The 15,776-nt window shown below is 53.4% G+C and overlaps 2 protein-coding genes across 5 annotated transcripts; both read right to left on the bottom strand.

The window, feature by feature from the left end:
- Positions 1–277: 277 nt before the first annotated feature.
- LOC128835588 (uncharacterized) lies at positions 278–15,617 on the bottom strand. The gene is made up of 7 exons (XM_054025142.1): positions 15,533–15,617; positions 12,569–13,886; positions 8,472–8,566; positions 6,528–7,613; positions 5,041–5,180; positions 2,468–2,587; positions 278–1,826 (listed from the first exon to the last, which is right to left on the bottom strand). The coding sequence occupies exons 2-7, from the start codon at positions 13,826–13,828 to the stop codon at positions 661–663; spliced, it is 3,867 nt and encodes a 1,288-aa protein (XP_053881117.1). The 5' UTR covers positions 13,829–13,886; positions 15,533–15,617; the 3' UTR covers positions 278–660.
- Positions 6,096–9,535, bottom strand: TBRG1 (transforming growth factor beta regulator 1). Of its 4 annotated transcripts, none has more exons than XM_054027600.1 (2): positions 9,378–9,535; positions 6,096–7,616 (listed from the first exon to the last, which is right to left on the bottom strand). In XM_054027600.1, exon 2 carries the CDS (start codon positions 7,571–7,573, stop codon positions 6,488–6,490), a length of 1,086 nt encoding a protein of 361 aa, XP_053883575.1. In that variant the 5' UTR covers positions 7,574–7,616; positions 9,378–9,535; the 3' UTR covers positions 6,096–6,487. The 4 variants fall into 4 exon arrangements, with proteins under 4 accessions (XP_053883575.1, XP_053883572.1, XP_053883574.1 ...); XM_054027597.1 differs by having other exon boundaries at positions 6,096–7,613; positions 9,378–9,460; XM_054027599.1 differs by having other exon boundaries at positions 6,096–7,589; positions 9,378–9,446.
- Positions 15,618–15,776: the final 159 nt, after the last annotated feature.

The raw sequence follows: 15,776 nt of genomic DNA, 5'->3' as shown, positions 1-15,776 counted from the left end.
GTGTCGGCCGACCCCAGGTTTAACCTGGTAACAACAAAAACACAACAACGGGCCGTGGGCTTTTGTTTTTAATATAAACAAACCTGCTGCGTAGTCCAGCCTCAAGTGGCATTGGCTTGGGGTGGGAGGTGGCATAGACCCCTGGGCGAACTGCAGCACTGAGGGCAGGTCCAGCCTGCCTGATGCTGGTCTATACAGCAAAGGGCCACTCCCCTGGGGCACCTCTGAGTTTGTCGCCATGGCGCAGCCCTGTTAGAAGCAGACTGGAGCCAGGGGCCAACATGGGCCCTATCTTCCTTGGGATGATGAAAGGAGAGAGCTCTGCCCCAGCAGGCCTAGCCTAAATTGGTGGTAATGGTGGGAGGAGCGTTTAGGAGACGGCGCTTCCTACTGGACGGAGAGTTCAGCACCAAGGCGGGGAAGAGAGGACTGGTGCGGCAAGATGCAGGAAGCACCTTCCCTGGTGAGCTCTGATCCAAGCCATCTGATCCTGCTCCATGGGGTTCTGCTTGGCTCAGGGGTGCAGAGAATCCAGCCACCAGCCACTTGCTCCTGCCTTGTGCCCTGACCATCTCAGCTCACACCTGCCATGGCCCCAGCCCCAACCAACCCCCTCCCCCCCCGCCTTCAGCTCCACCTAGGCCTACGCCCCCAGTGACCCTAGCTCTGTCCTGCCCGTCCCAGCAAGGGAGTATCTCCACACTCAGTAAGGTGGTGAGTCCTCTGGTGCCTGGCTAGGCTGGAGCTGACCCGGAAGGTACGGCCGCAGTCCTGGCACTGGTAGGGCCGCTCCCCGGTGTGGATTCTCTGGTGCCGGATGAAGTTGGAGCTGCCAGCGAAGGCGCGGCCACACTCCAGGCAGCGGTAGGGGCGCTCCCCAGTGTGGGTGCGGCAGTGCTCAGCGAAGGCAGTGCTCTGCCCAAATCTCTTGCCACAATCGGGGCAGTGGTGGGGCTTCTCACCAGCGTGGCTCCGGCGGTGCCGGGCCAGGGAGGAGACACTGGCGAAGACCGCCCCACACTCAGCACACTTGTAAGGTCGCTCCCCTGTGTGGCTCCGCACGTGCTTGACTAACGCAGCCCGGAGCCGGAAGCGCCGGCCACACTCGGGGCAGCCGTGAGGTCGCTCGCCACGGTGGATTAGCTGGTGCCGGCTGAGGTGGGTGGCGCGGGTGAAGCCCTGGCTGCACTGGTGGCAGCGGTAGGGGCGCTCCCCGGTGTGGGTGCGCTGGTGCTCCACCAGTAGGGAGCTGCGGTCAAAGCTGCGCCCGCACTGGGCACATGAGAACGGCCGCTCCCCCGAGTGGCTGCGCCGGTGAATGGTTAAAAGTGAGTGGCTAGCAAAGCCTTTCCCACATTGGTGGCAGAAGTGGGATCTCTCCCCTGCAGCATGTGTTCTTCGGTGCCTGGCCAGACCCGCGCTCCCTGTGAAGCTCTCCCCACACTCGGGGCAGCACCAGGGCCCCTCACCCGCTGCATGGAGGCTCTGGTGCCGGCAGAGGTTGGAGCTCTGAGTGAAGCATTTCCCACACTGGGTGCAGCAGAAGGGACGCTCCCCCGTGTGGACCCGCTGGTGCTTCGTGAGGTTCGACCTGCGGCTGAAGCCCTTCCCGCACATGGGGCAGGCGATGGGGCTTGGGGTGCCACCCACTGACCCGTCGCTCATGCCACTCTTCACGCAAATGGAACCCGGAGGTCCGGGATCCTGCTGCCCTTCCACCCAGCCATCGCCCCCCTTGGGTCTACAGGACACATTCCCTTTGCATCTGGCTGCTTCCCTTTCATGCTGCAAAGTCTCTTCCTTGCTTCTACGCGGGATCTCGGCACCTGGAAGATGAGCCAGATGGGAGTCATTGCTGCACGGACGCCCAGAGGAGGTGCCAGGGGGCGGATCAGGAGTGGCCTGTAATAATCTATGGCTGCTCTAGATGTTTGTCTCCCTGATGTACGGAGGGTTACTGCAGCATCTATCGGGTCAGTTCCATATCCTGGCAGTCAGGAACCGTGACTGGACAATAGCCCAGGTCAGAGCTCTTGAGATGCACACCCAGGACTAGCTACCTCTGCCCTCCCACCTCTGGTGGGCCAGACCCACCTTCCTAGGGCTGAGATCCAGATCCTCAAAGGTACTTCAAACTCCTAACTTCTACTGAAATCAATGGGAACCTTTGAGGATCTGTGTCTGAATCACCCCCGCCCCCATGAAGTGGGGAGGGGACAGTCAGAGACCAAGGGGGAGCGGGGGGTTAAAGAGACGCACACTTCCTGAAAGACTGGTTTTGCATGTTGGTTAAGGGGGAGAAACTGCCTCCCTGGATCTCCAGAGCTGGGGGTGTCTCAAGGAAGCTAAGCCTGCCTAGCATGGAAGATGAGGGAGTTAGCTACCCTCTCCTCTTTATTCACCTGCTGGAGTGCCAGGAGTGAAATCAAAGGGTGGTCCCTCACAGATGGTCTCCGAGTACCCTCACCTTCTTGGGCGCCTCTTGGCATCTCCTGTTCCTTGGAGCACTGGGGGTCTGGGACTTGCAGCTCTTCCCATGGCTCCATGTGGGACACGAGGTCGGGTTTGGGAACGGGGACGCCTGCCCCTGGAACAGCAGAGAGGAGGCATCGGAGATTATCACAGCACTGAGAACTTCGTACTGTCACTAGCAACAGTAGCACGTAGAAATCCCAGCAGAGATCAGGGCCCCATTGTGCCAGGGACCCGCACGAGCACCCAATGACCGAGTTTGGGGCTCTGTTGCCTGGGGTGTTGTATGGGCACGCAGTGGAAGAAACTCCCTGCCCTGAAAAGCTTACTACTGTCTACTCTAAATAGACAAAGTGCAGGAGTATGAACTGAGGCCCGAAGAGGAAAAGTGATTTGTCCAAGGTCTATAGCAGAACCATGAATCGAACCCAGGAGTTCGAAGTCCTTGTCCAGCACTCAGCCAATGCCTGTGTCACAAGTTCTGTCCAATCAAAGTAGGGCTGTCAATTAATTGCAGTCAACGCAAGCAATTAACAGAAAACAAATTAACTAGATTAAAAAATAGTCATGATTAATCACTGTTTTAATCGCACTGTTAATCCATTATAGAATACCAATTTAAATGTATTATAAATATTCCTGGATTTTTTCTATATTTTCAAATATATTGATTTCAATTACAACACAGAATACAAAGTGTACAGGGCTCACTTTATATTAGTATTTTTGATTACAAATATTTGCACTGTAAAAAAGATAAACAGAAGAAATGGTATTTTTCAGTTCACTTCATACAAGTACTATAACACAATCTCTTTATTGTGAAAGTGCAACTTACAAATGTAGAATTATTATTATTACTTTAGAACCTACAAGTCGAAGCATGAAGAGGCATACTAATGTTTAGCATATCTGACACATAAATACCTTGCAGCGCCAGCTACAACAGTACCATGCGAACGCCTGTTCTCACTTTCAGGTGACATTGTAATTAAGAAGCGGGCAGCATTATGTCCTGTCAATGTAAACAAACTTGTTTGTCTGAGCGATTGGCTGAACAAGAAATAGGACTGAGTGGACTTGTAGGCTCTGAAGTTTTACATTGTTTTGTTTTTGAGTGTAGTTTATGTAAAAAAATAATTCTACATTTGTAAATTGCACTTTCACAATAAAGAGATTGCACCACAGTACTTGTATGAGGTGAACTGAAAAATAATATAAAGTGAGCACTATGAACACTCTACACTTTGTATTTTGCGTTGTAATTGAAATCGGTATGTTTGAAAATGTAGAAAAACATCCAAAAATATTTATAATAAATTTAAATTGATATTCTATTATTGTTTAACACTGCGATTAAAACTGTGATTAATCGTGACTATTTTTTAAATCTCATGATTAATTGTAATTATTTTATTTCTGGAGATTTCCATTACTTGCATCTGAAGAAGTGAGGTTCTTACCCACGAAAGCTTATGCTCCCAATACTTCTGTTAGTCTCAAAGGTGCCACAGGACCCTCTGTTGTAATTATTTTGTTAATCATTTGACAACCCCAGATAAAAGATCTTACCTCACCCACTTTGTCTCTCTGATATCCTAGAACCAACACAGCTACATTGCATATCACAAGAGACATAATGTCCTCCTAAATTGGCATTACTTGGGCAGAGGATGCCCAGGGCATTGCTAATGGGTAAGGCATCTGATTTTAGATTTTAGCTGATAAACACCCACAACACACCCCAATACAAAGAAAAGAAATCAAACATTGGAAGGGTTATAAGGGCTTGTCTAGACGGAGCAGTAACGTGCACTACAGGAGTATGATTTCTCAAATGAACGAATGTGTTGAGCATTAATTGGGCCACAGGGATCCTGCTGGTGCGCATTAGAAGCTCCCTAGTGTGCTCTAACGTAGTGCTGTTTGAAACAGTGCTAAGTAAAAGCGCACAAGGGTCCATAGCAAATAGATTACTCATTACACTATATACAAAGAGAAAGCCCTGAAACCCCCCCTTTTTTGGATATCTACACAGAACTCAAAAATTGTTAAAAATAACATCCGAAAAACTGAAGTTAGTGAACCCCAAAAGCAGAAGCCCCACTAACAGGTCACTGAGGGCCCTCAGTGCCAGTCCAGCTGCTGTTCCCACCATGTGGGCATCTAGAGGAGTTGGGTGAGTCCCAGCTCCAGCTCCCACACCACAAACTAACTCACCCTTGGTAGACTGTGTGGCCAGGGAACAGGTGGCTCCCTGGAGAGGGAATCATTGCTCCACCAGACACCAGGCCCCCTCCTTCATGCCTTCTCCACAGCTGGGCTGCCCCTACACTTCCTCCCCACAGCGTAAGTCAGCCCACACCCGGGATCATCGCTGGCACAGCCATTCCCCCCGGGCAGGGCAGGCCCTCGCCTGCAGCACAAACCCCGGGGCTACCGGGCTGGGGGGTCTCCGGTCCCAGCCGCGGTTCGGCTCCGATCCCACCGAGCCCTGCGGTGCAATTTCCTGCCTCTGCTGCTGTTTCCCTCCCTGCCGTGGCCGCCTCTCCCCGCGCCCCTACTCACCGCCGGGCCGGGGCGATCCCCGGGGGCTGCAGACTGGGGCTCGCCCTGCGCGCACACACTGGCGGGGAGGGGAGCGGGGCTCGGGACCCAGGTGCTCGGGGCTGGCGCAGGAAGGTCCCTCCGCTATCCCGTCCCCCTCCCTGCTTCAGGCTCCACTCCAGGAGCTTGGTGTCTTTAACCCATTCATGCCCCGGCTCGCCGGGGAACGGAGATGTAAAGTAGGAGGGAGACTCTGGGGGGAGGATTTGAACCAGGGGCAGGGGGCACAGAGGCGCCAGGGTGGTACAATATCAGAGGCAGCCCATTGGGTTATGGCTGCCACAGCTGGGAATAAAACCCAGGCCCCCCTGCTCTAACCAACTAGACTCCACTCGCCCCTCCGCAAAGAGAACCCAGGAGTCCTGAGTTCCATTCCCCTCCCCACCCACTAGACCTCATTTCCTCCCAGAGCCAGGAATAGCCGGTCAGCTGAGACAGGGTCTGCCCTGACATGGGGGGTCTGATGGGAAGCGCGGGGGGAGAGAGAGAGAGAGAGAGAGAGAGAGTGAGTGAGTGAGTGAGTGTGTGTGTGTGTGTGTGTGTGTGTGTGTTGGGGGGGGGAACATTGCTTGATCTCCCAGGAGACACAGTGTCAGCACAGCAGGAAGGCACAGGGTTATAGACAGACAGGGAGCAGGCTCTGGGGGAAGGGGAATGGGTCTGGCTGGCAAATAGCTCTGGCACACTTACTCTGAAAGGCAGAGAGTGGATGTGGGTCTGAGCCCCTGTCCAATGGAGGAAGGGTCTGTTTGGGCCTAGGTTGGATAGGAGTGGCTGAGTCTAGTTTGGAGGGAGGGGGCAGGCTGCCCCATCTGTCCAGCTTTGGGTGACCCCTTAAGCTCACACCCCACATGGCTGAGTGCCCAGGGATTGGGATCCAGATTTGGATCCCGCTGTTAACACTGGATAAGCCAGGGAAGGGCCACAAGAACAGGGCAGGGGTAGCTCACCCGTCTGGCTGCCCCTCTGTTCCCCTCCCTCCTACACCCAGGAAAGGTAGCAGACAGAGCCAGGGATGTGGCTTCCACCATCATCTTTATTAGTGAGCAGAGTGTTCACACAGGGTGGGGACAAGCCCCATGTGGAGTCAGCTGCACAGGTCCCCAAAGCCAGCACCACCCCCAGAGCCAGCACAGCTGGGGGGGGGGGGGTTGTCATGCTGTGGTGGAGAGGGAGAACTCAGTGGGAGGAGCTGTGAGGATCAGGCCAGGGGCCTGTGATGCCCACACAGGGGGAGGGGGCTCAGTGGCAGGAGCTGTGGGGGCCATGCTGAGCTGGGAACTCTGTATAGGCTGGGATGGAGGGGGAGGGGGGCGCTTCATGGGAAGAGCTGTGCAGGCCGCCCCGGGCGTGGGGGTGTGTGTGGCTCCATGGAGGCCACACACCAGGGTTGAGGGGCAGAGGGGTCTCAGTCATCAGAGCCATCGGGGCTGCCATGGCTGGGGGACTCGAGAGGGCGGCTCAGGAACACCTCCTCATAGGAGCAGGGGGAAGTGAAGGCCTGGGCAGGGGTCAGCCCCAGTGCCCGCCCCCCTGCTCCACCCCCTCCGCGGTCCCGTTCCTCCTCCTCCTGGGCGCGGCGGCGGAAGGACTGGAAGTCGGTGGCTGCGCAGTTGTCGGGCAGCCCCTGGGGCACCTGCCCATCCCCGGGACGACACACCTCGAAGCGCACCCAGCGGTAGGCCCCGCATTTGCGGGCCCCGGGGCAGCTCTGGATGAGGTTGTGCACGGCTGGGTGCGAGAAGCCGAAGAAATCAGCCCCGGCTGCCTCCAGCTCAGGGTAGGGCCGCCCCCGGGCAGCACTGATGGCCGCCAGCAGCTGGGCGTGGCAGGTGTCAGCTGTGGTGCCCGCCAGGGCACTGCCCGGCTCATCCTCAGGCACAATCTCAAAGCGGGGGCCCACTCCGCCGTCTTTGATCTGGCAGGTGTAGAGGCAGCGCTGGTCGGGGCGCCGCATGCTGGCGTAGACCCGGGTGCTGCAGAAACCCACTGGGTAGATGGCTCCCTCATCGTGGAAGCCTGCCCGGTCGGCCACGATCTCACCCAGGCTGTAGACCGTCAGCCCACCCAGCGCGATGGGGAAAACCGGCCGACCCGAGGGGTCCAGCGGCACTGGCTGCACCAGCCGCCGCACCCCCCTGTCTGGTGCTGCCCGCCGCTTGGCTGCACGCCCATTCTCCTTGCCCTTCTTGGGCCGCTTCCCTGCAGGCGCTGGCTCATCTGGGCCAGGGGTCGGTGCCACGCCGTACCCTGCTGAGATGCCCCCCAATGGCACCGCCGGGCTCTCCTCCTCGGCTGACAGTGCCTGCAGCTGCAGCAGCTTGGTGAAGAGGAATCGACGCTCCTCTCTCGCCCGCAGGAATTTCTCCTCCAGCCGGGCAATCTCATCGCACAGTGCTGCATTCTCGAACACCATGGCCTTGGCCGCCCGGCGCAGCCGGCTGTACTTCAGCCGGTACTTCTCATTCTGGCTCTTCCTTGACACCTTCTTCATCCTCAGCTCACCCCGCCTGGAGGGATAGCCACCTTCAGACCTGCTGGATCAGAGAGCCCGGGCACCATCACCTCTCTGGGCACACACAGACACACACATTCATAGATTCACTCTCACATGGACACTCACACAAAGATCGCCGTTTCCCATCCATTCCCAGAGCTCCCTCCATTAGCTCTGTCCCTGCAAAGGCTGCTGGACTCTGCAAACAGTGCATTTCATAAACGTTAAGGCCAGAAGAAAGGCCCATTTTGCCCCTCCATCCCAGCCCCCCCTAACAATTCCTGCATCCTGGCTGACTTACTGACGTTGCGACTTCAGATGTTTATTGCTTTGTATCATCTGTGCTCTCTTATGCACTATATGATTAAGTAAAAGAACATTTAAGGTATTAGGCTTGGTGCAAGTGTCTCTCTATGAGTGGTATCAGTATAATGACAGCTGTATAATTACAGAGCTACACCAGTAAATTTTGCTGTGTAGACAAGCCCTTAGTCTCTCGCTCCAAGGCAGGTTTTCCAGATCTCTTGTAGCTCTTCTTTGAACCCTTAGCAACTTGGCAACATCCTGGTTGAAGTGTGCACACCAGAACTGGACAGAGTCCCCAGTACCAGTCTTACTAATGCCATATACAGAGGTAACCCCCCCCTCCCTGCTTCTCCTTGTACTCCTCTACTCGGACAGCCAGGGACTGCGATATTCCCTCCCACTAGCAGCTCATGTTCAGCAGGTTTCCACCATGACCCCTAAGCCCTTCCCAGCGCTTCTCCTTTCCAGGATACAGCCCCTCCTCTATTAAGTGTCGGCTACCTCCTCTGTCCTAGACGTGTAGCCACGCACGTGGCCGTGTTAAGACACACACTCAATAGGCTGCTCTGGGTGGCTCTGTATAACTGACCTGCCCTTAGTGCTATTTACCGAATCACTGGGGGAGACCGTCTGGCCTAGATGATGCAGGAGGGTGGACTGGATGGACTCAGTGGCCTTGAGCATCTGTGACAGGGGTCGGCAACCTTTCAGCAGTGGTGCGCCGAGTCTTCATTTATTCACTCTAATGTAAGGTTTCGCGTGCCAGTAATACATTTTAATGTTTTTAGAAGGTCTCTTTCTATAAGTCTATAATATATAACTAAACTATTGTATGTAAAGTAAATAAGGTTTTTAAAATGTTTAAGAAGCTTCATTTAAAATTAAATTAAAATGCAGAGCCCCCCTGGACCGGTGGCCAGGACCTGGGCATTGCGAGTGCCACTGAAAATCAGCTTGCGTGCCGCCTTTGGCACCCGTGCCATCGGTTGCCTACCCCCGATCTATGAAGAAGGTATGTGGCTGGGCCCCTTCACTCACAAGCCACTACTGCTGCTGTCTGATTGGCTCTGAGCAGGAGACTGGCTGGCTCAGGGGTGTGGGAGAATATTGGACATGGGGTCTGGGGGGGGGGGGGAGGCGGGTCCTGGCTGGCTCAGGGATGTGGGGAATGGGACACGGGGCCTTTCCCTTGGGGCGGGGGGGGAGATCTCTGATCCAGCCCCAAGGGGACTAGCTGGCTGGGGGTACCGCTAATATAGTTGGTCTGGGGGACCCTGCAGGGCTCAGGGCTCAGGGCACAACCCCCCCCCCCCAGCCCGTGATGCCCCGGAGCTGGCTGAGTGGGGGTGTCTCTCTCTGCCCCCCCCCGGCTCCGATCCCCACCTCGCTCTGCCACTTCCTCCAAGCAGCGATTTCCTGCCTCTGCTGCTGTCTCCCTCCCGCCCCGGGGCCGCCTCTCGCCGCGACTCTGGGTCTCCCCGGCGCCCCCACTCACCGCCGGGCCGGGGCGATTCCCCCGGGGCCGCGCTGCAGAGGGGGCCGATCCTTGCGCACGCCCGGGCCGGGAGCCGGCTCAGGAGCGGGGCCCCAGGTGCCTGGGGGCTGGCACAGGAAGGTCCCTCTGTTATTCCGGTCCCTCCCAGCCCTGCCTGCGCTGTGAATGGAGGATTTGGTTTTTAACCCCTTTCTCCCGGACTCCAGAGGGTCAGGATGGTGCAGGTCAGGGTTAGAGTCGTGCGGATTAGAGGTGGAGTTGGGGATAGGCGGGTTAGGTTTTGGGTTGGGTGATGCAGATGAGGGAGCTGGGTTTAGCATTGTGCAGAATAGGTTTGGAGTTAGATCTGAGCAGAGAACGGATGGGTTCAGGTTCTGCAGGTTAGGTTTGCGGTTAGGGTTATATAGATTATGGGTGGAGTTGTGCACATGAGGGTTTGGGTTCTGCATGTTCGCCTAGTTACCCGGTTTTTATTCCATTTAACCCCTTCTACGTTGCTTTTGCCTTGAGCTCGGGTTTTAATCAGAACACGGTGCTGCACCCAGTCAAAGACCCTGTAGAAGTCAAGTCTGTTATACCCACACGATCAGCTAAAAGGGCCAGCTTGTTTTAAAATTATAGCAAGTTTGTGGAGATGGTCAAAATATACATTAAAAAAAATAGTTCCGTTCAGAAGAAATGTTGAAGTTGTTTTCATTCCAAAGTTTCAAGAGATGTTTTTCATTTTTCATAAAATTAATCAAAACATTGTAAACATAGTTATAGACATGTTTCATTTACAGTAAACAAGTTTCTAATATTTCAATATGTCATCTATAGCATTATATTTTTGATAAAACATTCAATTAAAAAATGTCACAATGTTCGGTAAAAAAAAATGACACGCAAAATATCACATTTTTAGTGTGCGAAAGATTTCGTTTTCGGAAAAAAGGCCATTTTCCAGCAACATTTTCTGTGAAAAATGTTGATCCTAGTAAACTGTCATTCAAAAAACCCATTCTTCTGGAGGACGCCATGTTGTAGAGCAGTGGTCTCCGAACTTTTTTGATCGCGCAGCCCTATCAGTAAAAAAATGTTGAGCATGCACCCCCTGTCGCACCAGCTCTACCATTTTTGACAAAGCAAAAAAAAAAAAAAAAAGCCACTCGGACTCCCGCCCGAACAGCCGAAGCATAGGATTTTATGTTTTCTTTCAGGTCATTATTAAAAATGTTCAATAGGGTAGGGCCAAAAACTGATCCCTGCAGGACCCCCCCTAATAATACACCCATTCAGTGATGATTCTTCACTTACTATTACCTTTTAACACCTATCAGTGAGTCAGCTTTTAATTCAGTTAATATGTGCCATGTTAGTTTTATATCTTTCTAGTTTTTTAATCAAACTGTCATGTGGTACCAAGTCAAATGCCTTACAGATGTCCAAGTATATTCCGTCAACGCTACTACCTTTGTCAATCAAACTTGTAATCTCATCAAAAAAATTATATCAAGTTAGTTTGACAGGATTTATTTTCCATAAACCCATGTTGATTGGCACTAATTATATTACACTCTTTTAATTCTTTATTAATTGAGTCCTGTATCAGGTTCTCTATTATCTTGCCTAGGATCGGTGTCAGATTGACAGTCCCATATGTATTATCCAGTCATCTCATTTATCCTTTTTAAATATTGGCATAACATTAGCTTTGTTCCGGTCTTCTGGAACTTTCCCAGTGTTCCAAGACCTACTGAAAATCACCATTAATGGTCCAGCAAGTTCCTCAGCCAGCTCTTTAAAAACTTCTGGATGCAAGTTATATATTTAAAAATGTCTGACCTTGGTAGTTACGGTTTAACATCTTTCTGAGATACTAGTGGAATGGAATGTTATCATGTGATATGACAACATCATTAATTTTTTTCCCAAATACAGAACAGAAATATTTGTTGAACATTTCTGCATTATTATTGACAGTTCTACCATTTCCATCTAGTTATGGACCAAGACCATTGTCAGGATGCTTTTTGTTCCTAATATACTTTAAAAACTCCTTCTTATAGTCCTTAACTCTGCTGGCCATTGGTTTTTTCCTTGCATCCCTTTGCTTCTCTAATCAATTTTCTACAGTTCCTAGCTTCTGATTTATATTCACCAGCTTCCCCTTTCTTCCATTTGTTATATACAGGGGAGTCGCATCTTACGTGGGGGTTAGGTTTTGAAGTCAGCACGTAAAGCAAAAATCGCGTATAATCAAACACTCATTGAGTGGAATGGCAGGCGGAATCGCCCGCACTACAGGTACAATATTTAAATTGTTATTTTTCTCTTTCTTTGTTTTGCAGAGCGCGTATAGTTAAAATCGCATAAGTTAAATGCACCTATGATGCGACTCCACTGTACTTTTTTTTTTCTATTTTCTACAGTCGCCTTCACTTCCCCTCTGAACCAGATCAGTGGCCTTCTTCCTCAATTGTGGGACTTTGGCTTTTTAGGCATCTAATAAAGTGTTCTTAAACAATTTCCAATTATCAATCATATTTTTCTGATTCAATTCTTCCTCCCAATTGATTTGGTTCAAAATTGTTCTCAGCTTTATGAAATTGGCTCTTTTAAAGAACCAAGTATATATATCACTGGTCTGGACTTTATTCTGTTTGCACTGTATAAATCTGATCAAGTAATGATCACTTGTACCTAAGTTCCTATTAATTTTTAGTTCTGTGATTATTTCCTCTTTATCAATCAAGATGAGGTCTAATATACATTCCCCCATGTTGGATGCAACACTTTTTGAATTAGGACATTATCCATAACGTTTAGAAATTCCAAGGATATTTTAATACTGGCAGCATGAGACCTTCAGCATACGTCACTCAAATTGAAATCCCCCAGGATCACGCAGCTTTTTTATCTACGCGTATAAGGAGCTGGTTTCCCTGTTCCCTAGTGTGATTTGGTGGTCTGTAGCAGACACCAACTAATATCCCATCTTGTTCTTTATCTCTTAGGACATTGAGTCATAAGCATTCGAGAAAATTTTCTTCCATGCCATGTTCTGTGCCATTAGGCGGTCACTCTCTCTTTCTCTCCCCCATGCATGTTCTGTGCTGGCAGGTGGACGCTCTCTCCCATGCATGGACTGTGCCTTCAGGTGGGCCCCCTCTCCCTGCACATGTTCTGTGCCATCAGGTGGTCTCTCCCACTGTGTGCTGCCGCCGCTGATGTGCCAGGAGGTTGCCGTTGCGGGTGAATCCCCTCCCACATTGGGCACAGTGGTAGGGCCGCTCCCCAGTGTGGACCCTGCGGTGGGCCAGGAGGTTGGAGCTGAGGCTGAAGCTCTGGCCACATTGGTGGCAGCGGTAGGGTCGCTCCCCAGTGTGGGTGCGCTGGTGGGTCAGCAGCTCGGCGCTCTGCCCAAAGCTCTTGGGGCACTGGGCGCACAGGTAGGGCCGCTCCCCGGTGTGGGTCCTGCAGTGGCTGATGAGGTCGGAGCGCCGGCTGAAGCGCCTCCCACACTCCCCGCACGGGTAAGGCCGCTCCCCGGTGTGGCTGCGCTGATGCGCCAGGAGATTGGAGCGGCGGCCGAACCTCTTGCCACACTGGGCACAGCGGTAAGGCCGCTCCTCAGAGTGGCTGCGCTGGTGGACCAGCAAGTCTGAGCTGCGACCAAATCCTTTGCCGCACTCAGCACAGCTGTAGGGCCGGTCATTTGTGTGCAGGCTGCGGCGGTGCGTGGCCAGGGTGGAGCCCAGGCTGAAGCACTGCCCGCAGTCGGCACAGGTGTAGGGGCGTTCCCCTGTGTGCATCCGCTGGTGCTTGGCAAGGGTGGAGCTGTGACTGAAGCACTGCCCGCATTCCCCACACTGGTAGGGGCGCTCCCCTGTGTGCGTGCGCTGGTGGGTCAGCAGGTTGGAACTGCGACCAAAGCTCTTCCCACACTCAAGGCACTTGTAGGGGCGCTCCCCAGTGTGGACTCGCCAGTGCCGGGTCAGCCCTGAGCTGACACTGAAGCCCTTTCCACACTGGTGGCAGCGGTGGGGTTTTTCGCCTGTGTGAATTCTCTGGTGGGTAATGAGGTCTGAATTCTGGGTGAAGCCCTTCCCGCAGTCAGAACATTTGTAGGGCCTCTGCCCTGTGTGGACCCGCTGGTGCTGAAGGAGGTGGGAGCTCCAGCTGAACGCCTTCCCGCAGTCAGGGCAGCAATGGGGTTTCTGCCGCAGCTGGGTTCTTTCCTGGGCCCTATGTTCTGAGCTCCCACTGGGGCCTCTCCCTGGCTCAGCCCATGTGGCTGGATCCTCCCCTTGCTGGGTGCCATCCTGGACATTTAAACTTCCCCTGACAGCATCAGGATCGCCGTCTGCCTGCTCTTCCAACCCACTGCGATGCTCATGAGCGTCTCCCTGCCCAGGACTCTGGTGTTCATCAGCTTCAGAGATTCCTGAGGCGGTCCCATCCGGATCCATTGTCTCATCACCTCCCTGCTGCCGATTCCTCCTCGTCCTCGCTCTTAAATCTCAGCTCCTGCTGGGATGAGAAAGAATCTGGATGTGAGTCAATCCCTCCGCTGGGCAATGGTGGGGGACACAAAGGAGATCCTCGGAATGGGGAATGGCCAAGGCGGTGAAATGAATCATTGTTGGATCGATCAAATAATCTCCTGCTGGAAACCCCTCAAGTGGCCAGGGGCGGGGGAGAGAGGACGACCACGCCCCCTCCAAACACCCAGGGGAAAGGCAGCTGAGCGGGGGAGCAGCTGCCAGACTTCCAGTGATGCCTGCCACAGTTGCTGGGTACAGTCCCAGCCTGGCTGAGATGGGGGCAGAGCTGGGGAAGTTCACGGCAGCTCTGTGGGATCCCAGCTGTTTCACGGCACTCACAAATACTTTGAGCTGGTTTCATTTTTTGTACCTCTCCTCTGTGCTGCTGTCTCTGCGGAAATAGATATCTAGGCCTGAAAGCTCATTGTACCCTTTCAGCCTGGCCTCCTATCTCCCCCAGCCATTCCTGCCTCTGGCCCAGTGGCTCCTGACTTTGAGAAAGAGATGCCGCATCTCCGTTTTAACAGACTTCCAGTGATGGAGAATCCACCCCGTGCCCAGACCCTAGAAATCCAGGACACGTAGCTCTTCCCTTCCCTCTGTCTGGGGAACCACGTCAGATTTGCTGTTGGGAATCCTACTCAGCGTGAGGGAAAGAATCAAGGTGAGTTCAGGGCTTGTTATGTGTTTCAGGGAATGTGCCAGGGACATGGAATCAAACATGGGGAGCTAGAGGCCGGCTGGGGCTGGGTACGCGCCCTGTGGGAGGTACAGCTCAGCCAGGAGTTACTGGGCGAAATTCTCTGGCTTGACTTAGGCAGGAGGCCTGACAGTATGGGCACAATGGGTCCTGTTGGCCTTGAAATCTATGAAATATGTGCTGTTCTGCAGACCCCAACAGTCTGTCCAACGGACGGAGCTAATGGAGGGAGCCCTGGGAATGGCGGGAAACTATCATCTCTGCCTGTGTGAGTGTGGGTGGGGGAGTGCCTGAGGGCGTCTGTATAAGTTTGTATGTCAGACAGTGCACGTGTATGACTCGTGCGTCTGCGTGAATGTGTCAGCGTACGTATGTGTGCGTGAGCATGTGTGCGTCACAGTGCATGTGAGTGTGCTAAGGTCCATCAGCGCCTTGGCCCGTGTCGATGTTACAGCAGCGAGTGGGTCAGAACGTGTCTGCATGTCAGCGTGAGTGTGTGTATGTGTCCTTGTGTGAGCGTGTCTGTGCGGAGTGTCAGCGTGTGCATGTGTGTCAGGGGTGGCGAAATGCCAGGGGAGATGGTGGTAGCAGATTCCCTCTCTCCACTTCTCCACTTCACCTTAAAGACTAACAGATCTGTTAGTCTTTAAGGTGCCACCAGACTCCTTGTTGTTTTTGTAGATACAGACTAACACGGCTACCCCCTGATACCTCTCTCCACTTGTTTCTCCCCTTTCAGTCTCTCTCTCCCTGCCCCTCTCCAGGGCCATGAGCTCTGCCTCCCTCTGGCAGCCGGGCAGCCGCTCTGGGGTCTCACAGAGTCAGGCACTCTGCACAGAGCTCCATCCCCGGCTCTCTCTATCACCCGGTCTCAGGAGCTAATGTTGGCAGAGCCCTGGGGGGTAGGTCCAGCCAGAGACGGTCCCTACCGCAGCTGGGAAGCTGGGCATGAGATCCCTAGGGAACAGCAGCCAATCATCAGCCCAGCTCCAGTCCGGATGTAGCAGCAGCAACCTCTGTTCCGGAAGCTCACTCAGTCCTGGTAAACTGAGCAGAGAGAGCAGACTCCTGTCCCTTGGCCATAACCAGGGCCCTCTAGTGGCTGCAGCCACTGGATCCTTTCGAGACACAGGGCGCAGTCAGATCTAGCCAGAACCCTTCCCTTCTTCCTAA

Source organism: Malaclemys terrapin, chromosome 4 (genome assembly GCF_027887155.1).
Source record: "Malaclemys terrapin pileata isolate rMalTer1 chromosome 4, rMalTer1.hap1, whole genome shotgun sequence".
Taxonomy (NCBI): domain Eukaryota; kingdom Metazoa; phylum Chordata; order Testudines; family Emydidae; genus Malaclemys; species Malaclemys terrapin.
The sequence above is the reverse complement of the archived record's forward strand: the minus strand, read 5'-3'. Positions and strand labels throughout refer to the sequence as shown.

Coding starts and splice junctions, on each gene's coding strand:
- TBRG1 (XM_054027600.1), bottom strand. CDS start 7,573: ATGAAGAAGGTGTCAAGGAAGAGCCAGAATGAGAAGTACCGGCTGAAG.
- LOC128835588 (XM_054025142.1), bottom strand. CDS start 13,828: ATGGATCCGGATGGGACCGCCTCAGGAATCTCTGAAGCTGATGAACAC. Junction 8,567..12,568: donor ATCAGCGGCGGCAGCACACA/GTGGGAGAGACC, acceptor CCCCTGTCACAG/ATGCTCAAGGCCACTGAGTC. Junction 1,827..2,467: donor GCCAAGAGGCGCCCAAGAAG/GTGAGGGTACTC, acceptor CTCATCTTCCAG/GTGCCGAGATCCCGCGTAGA.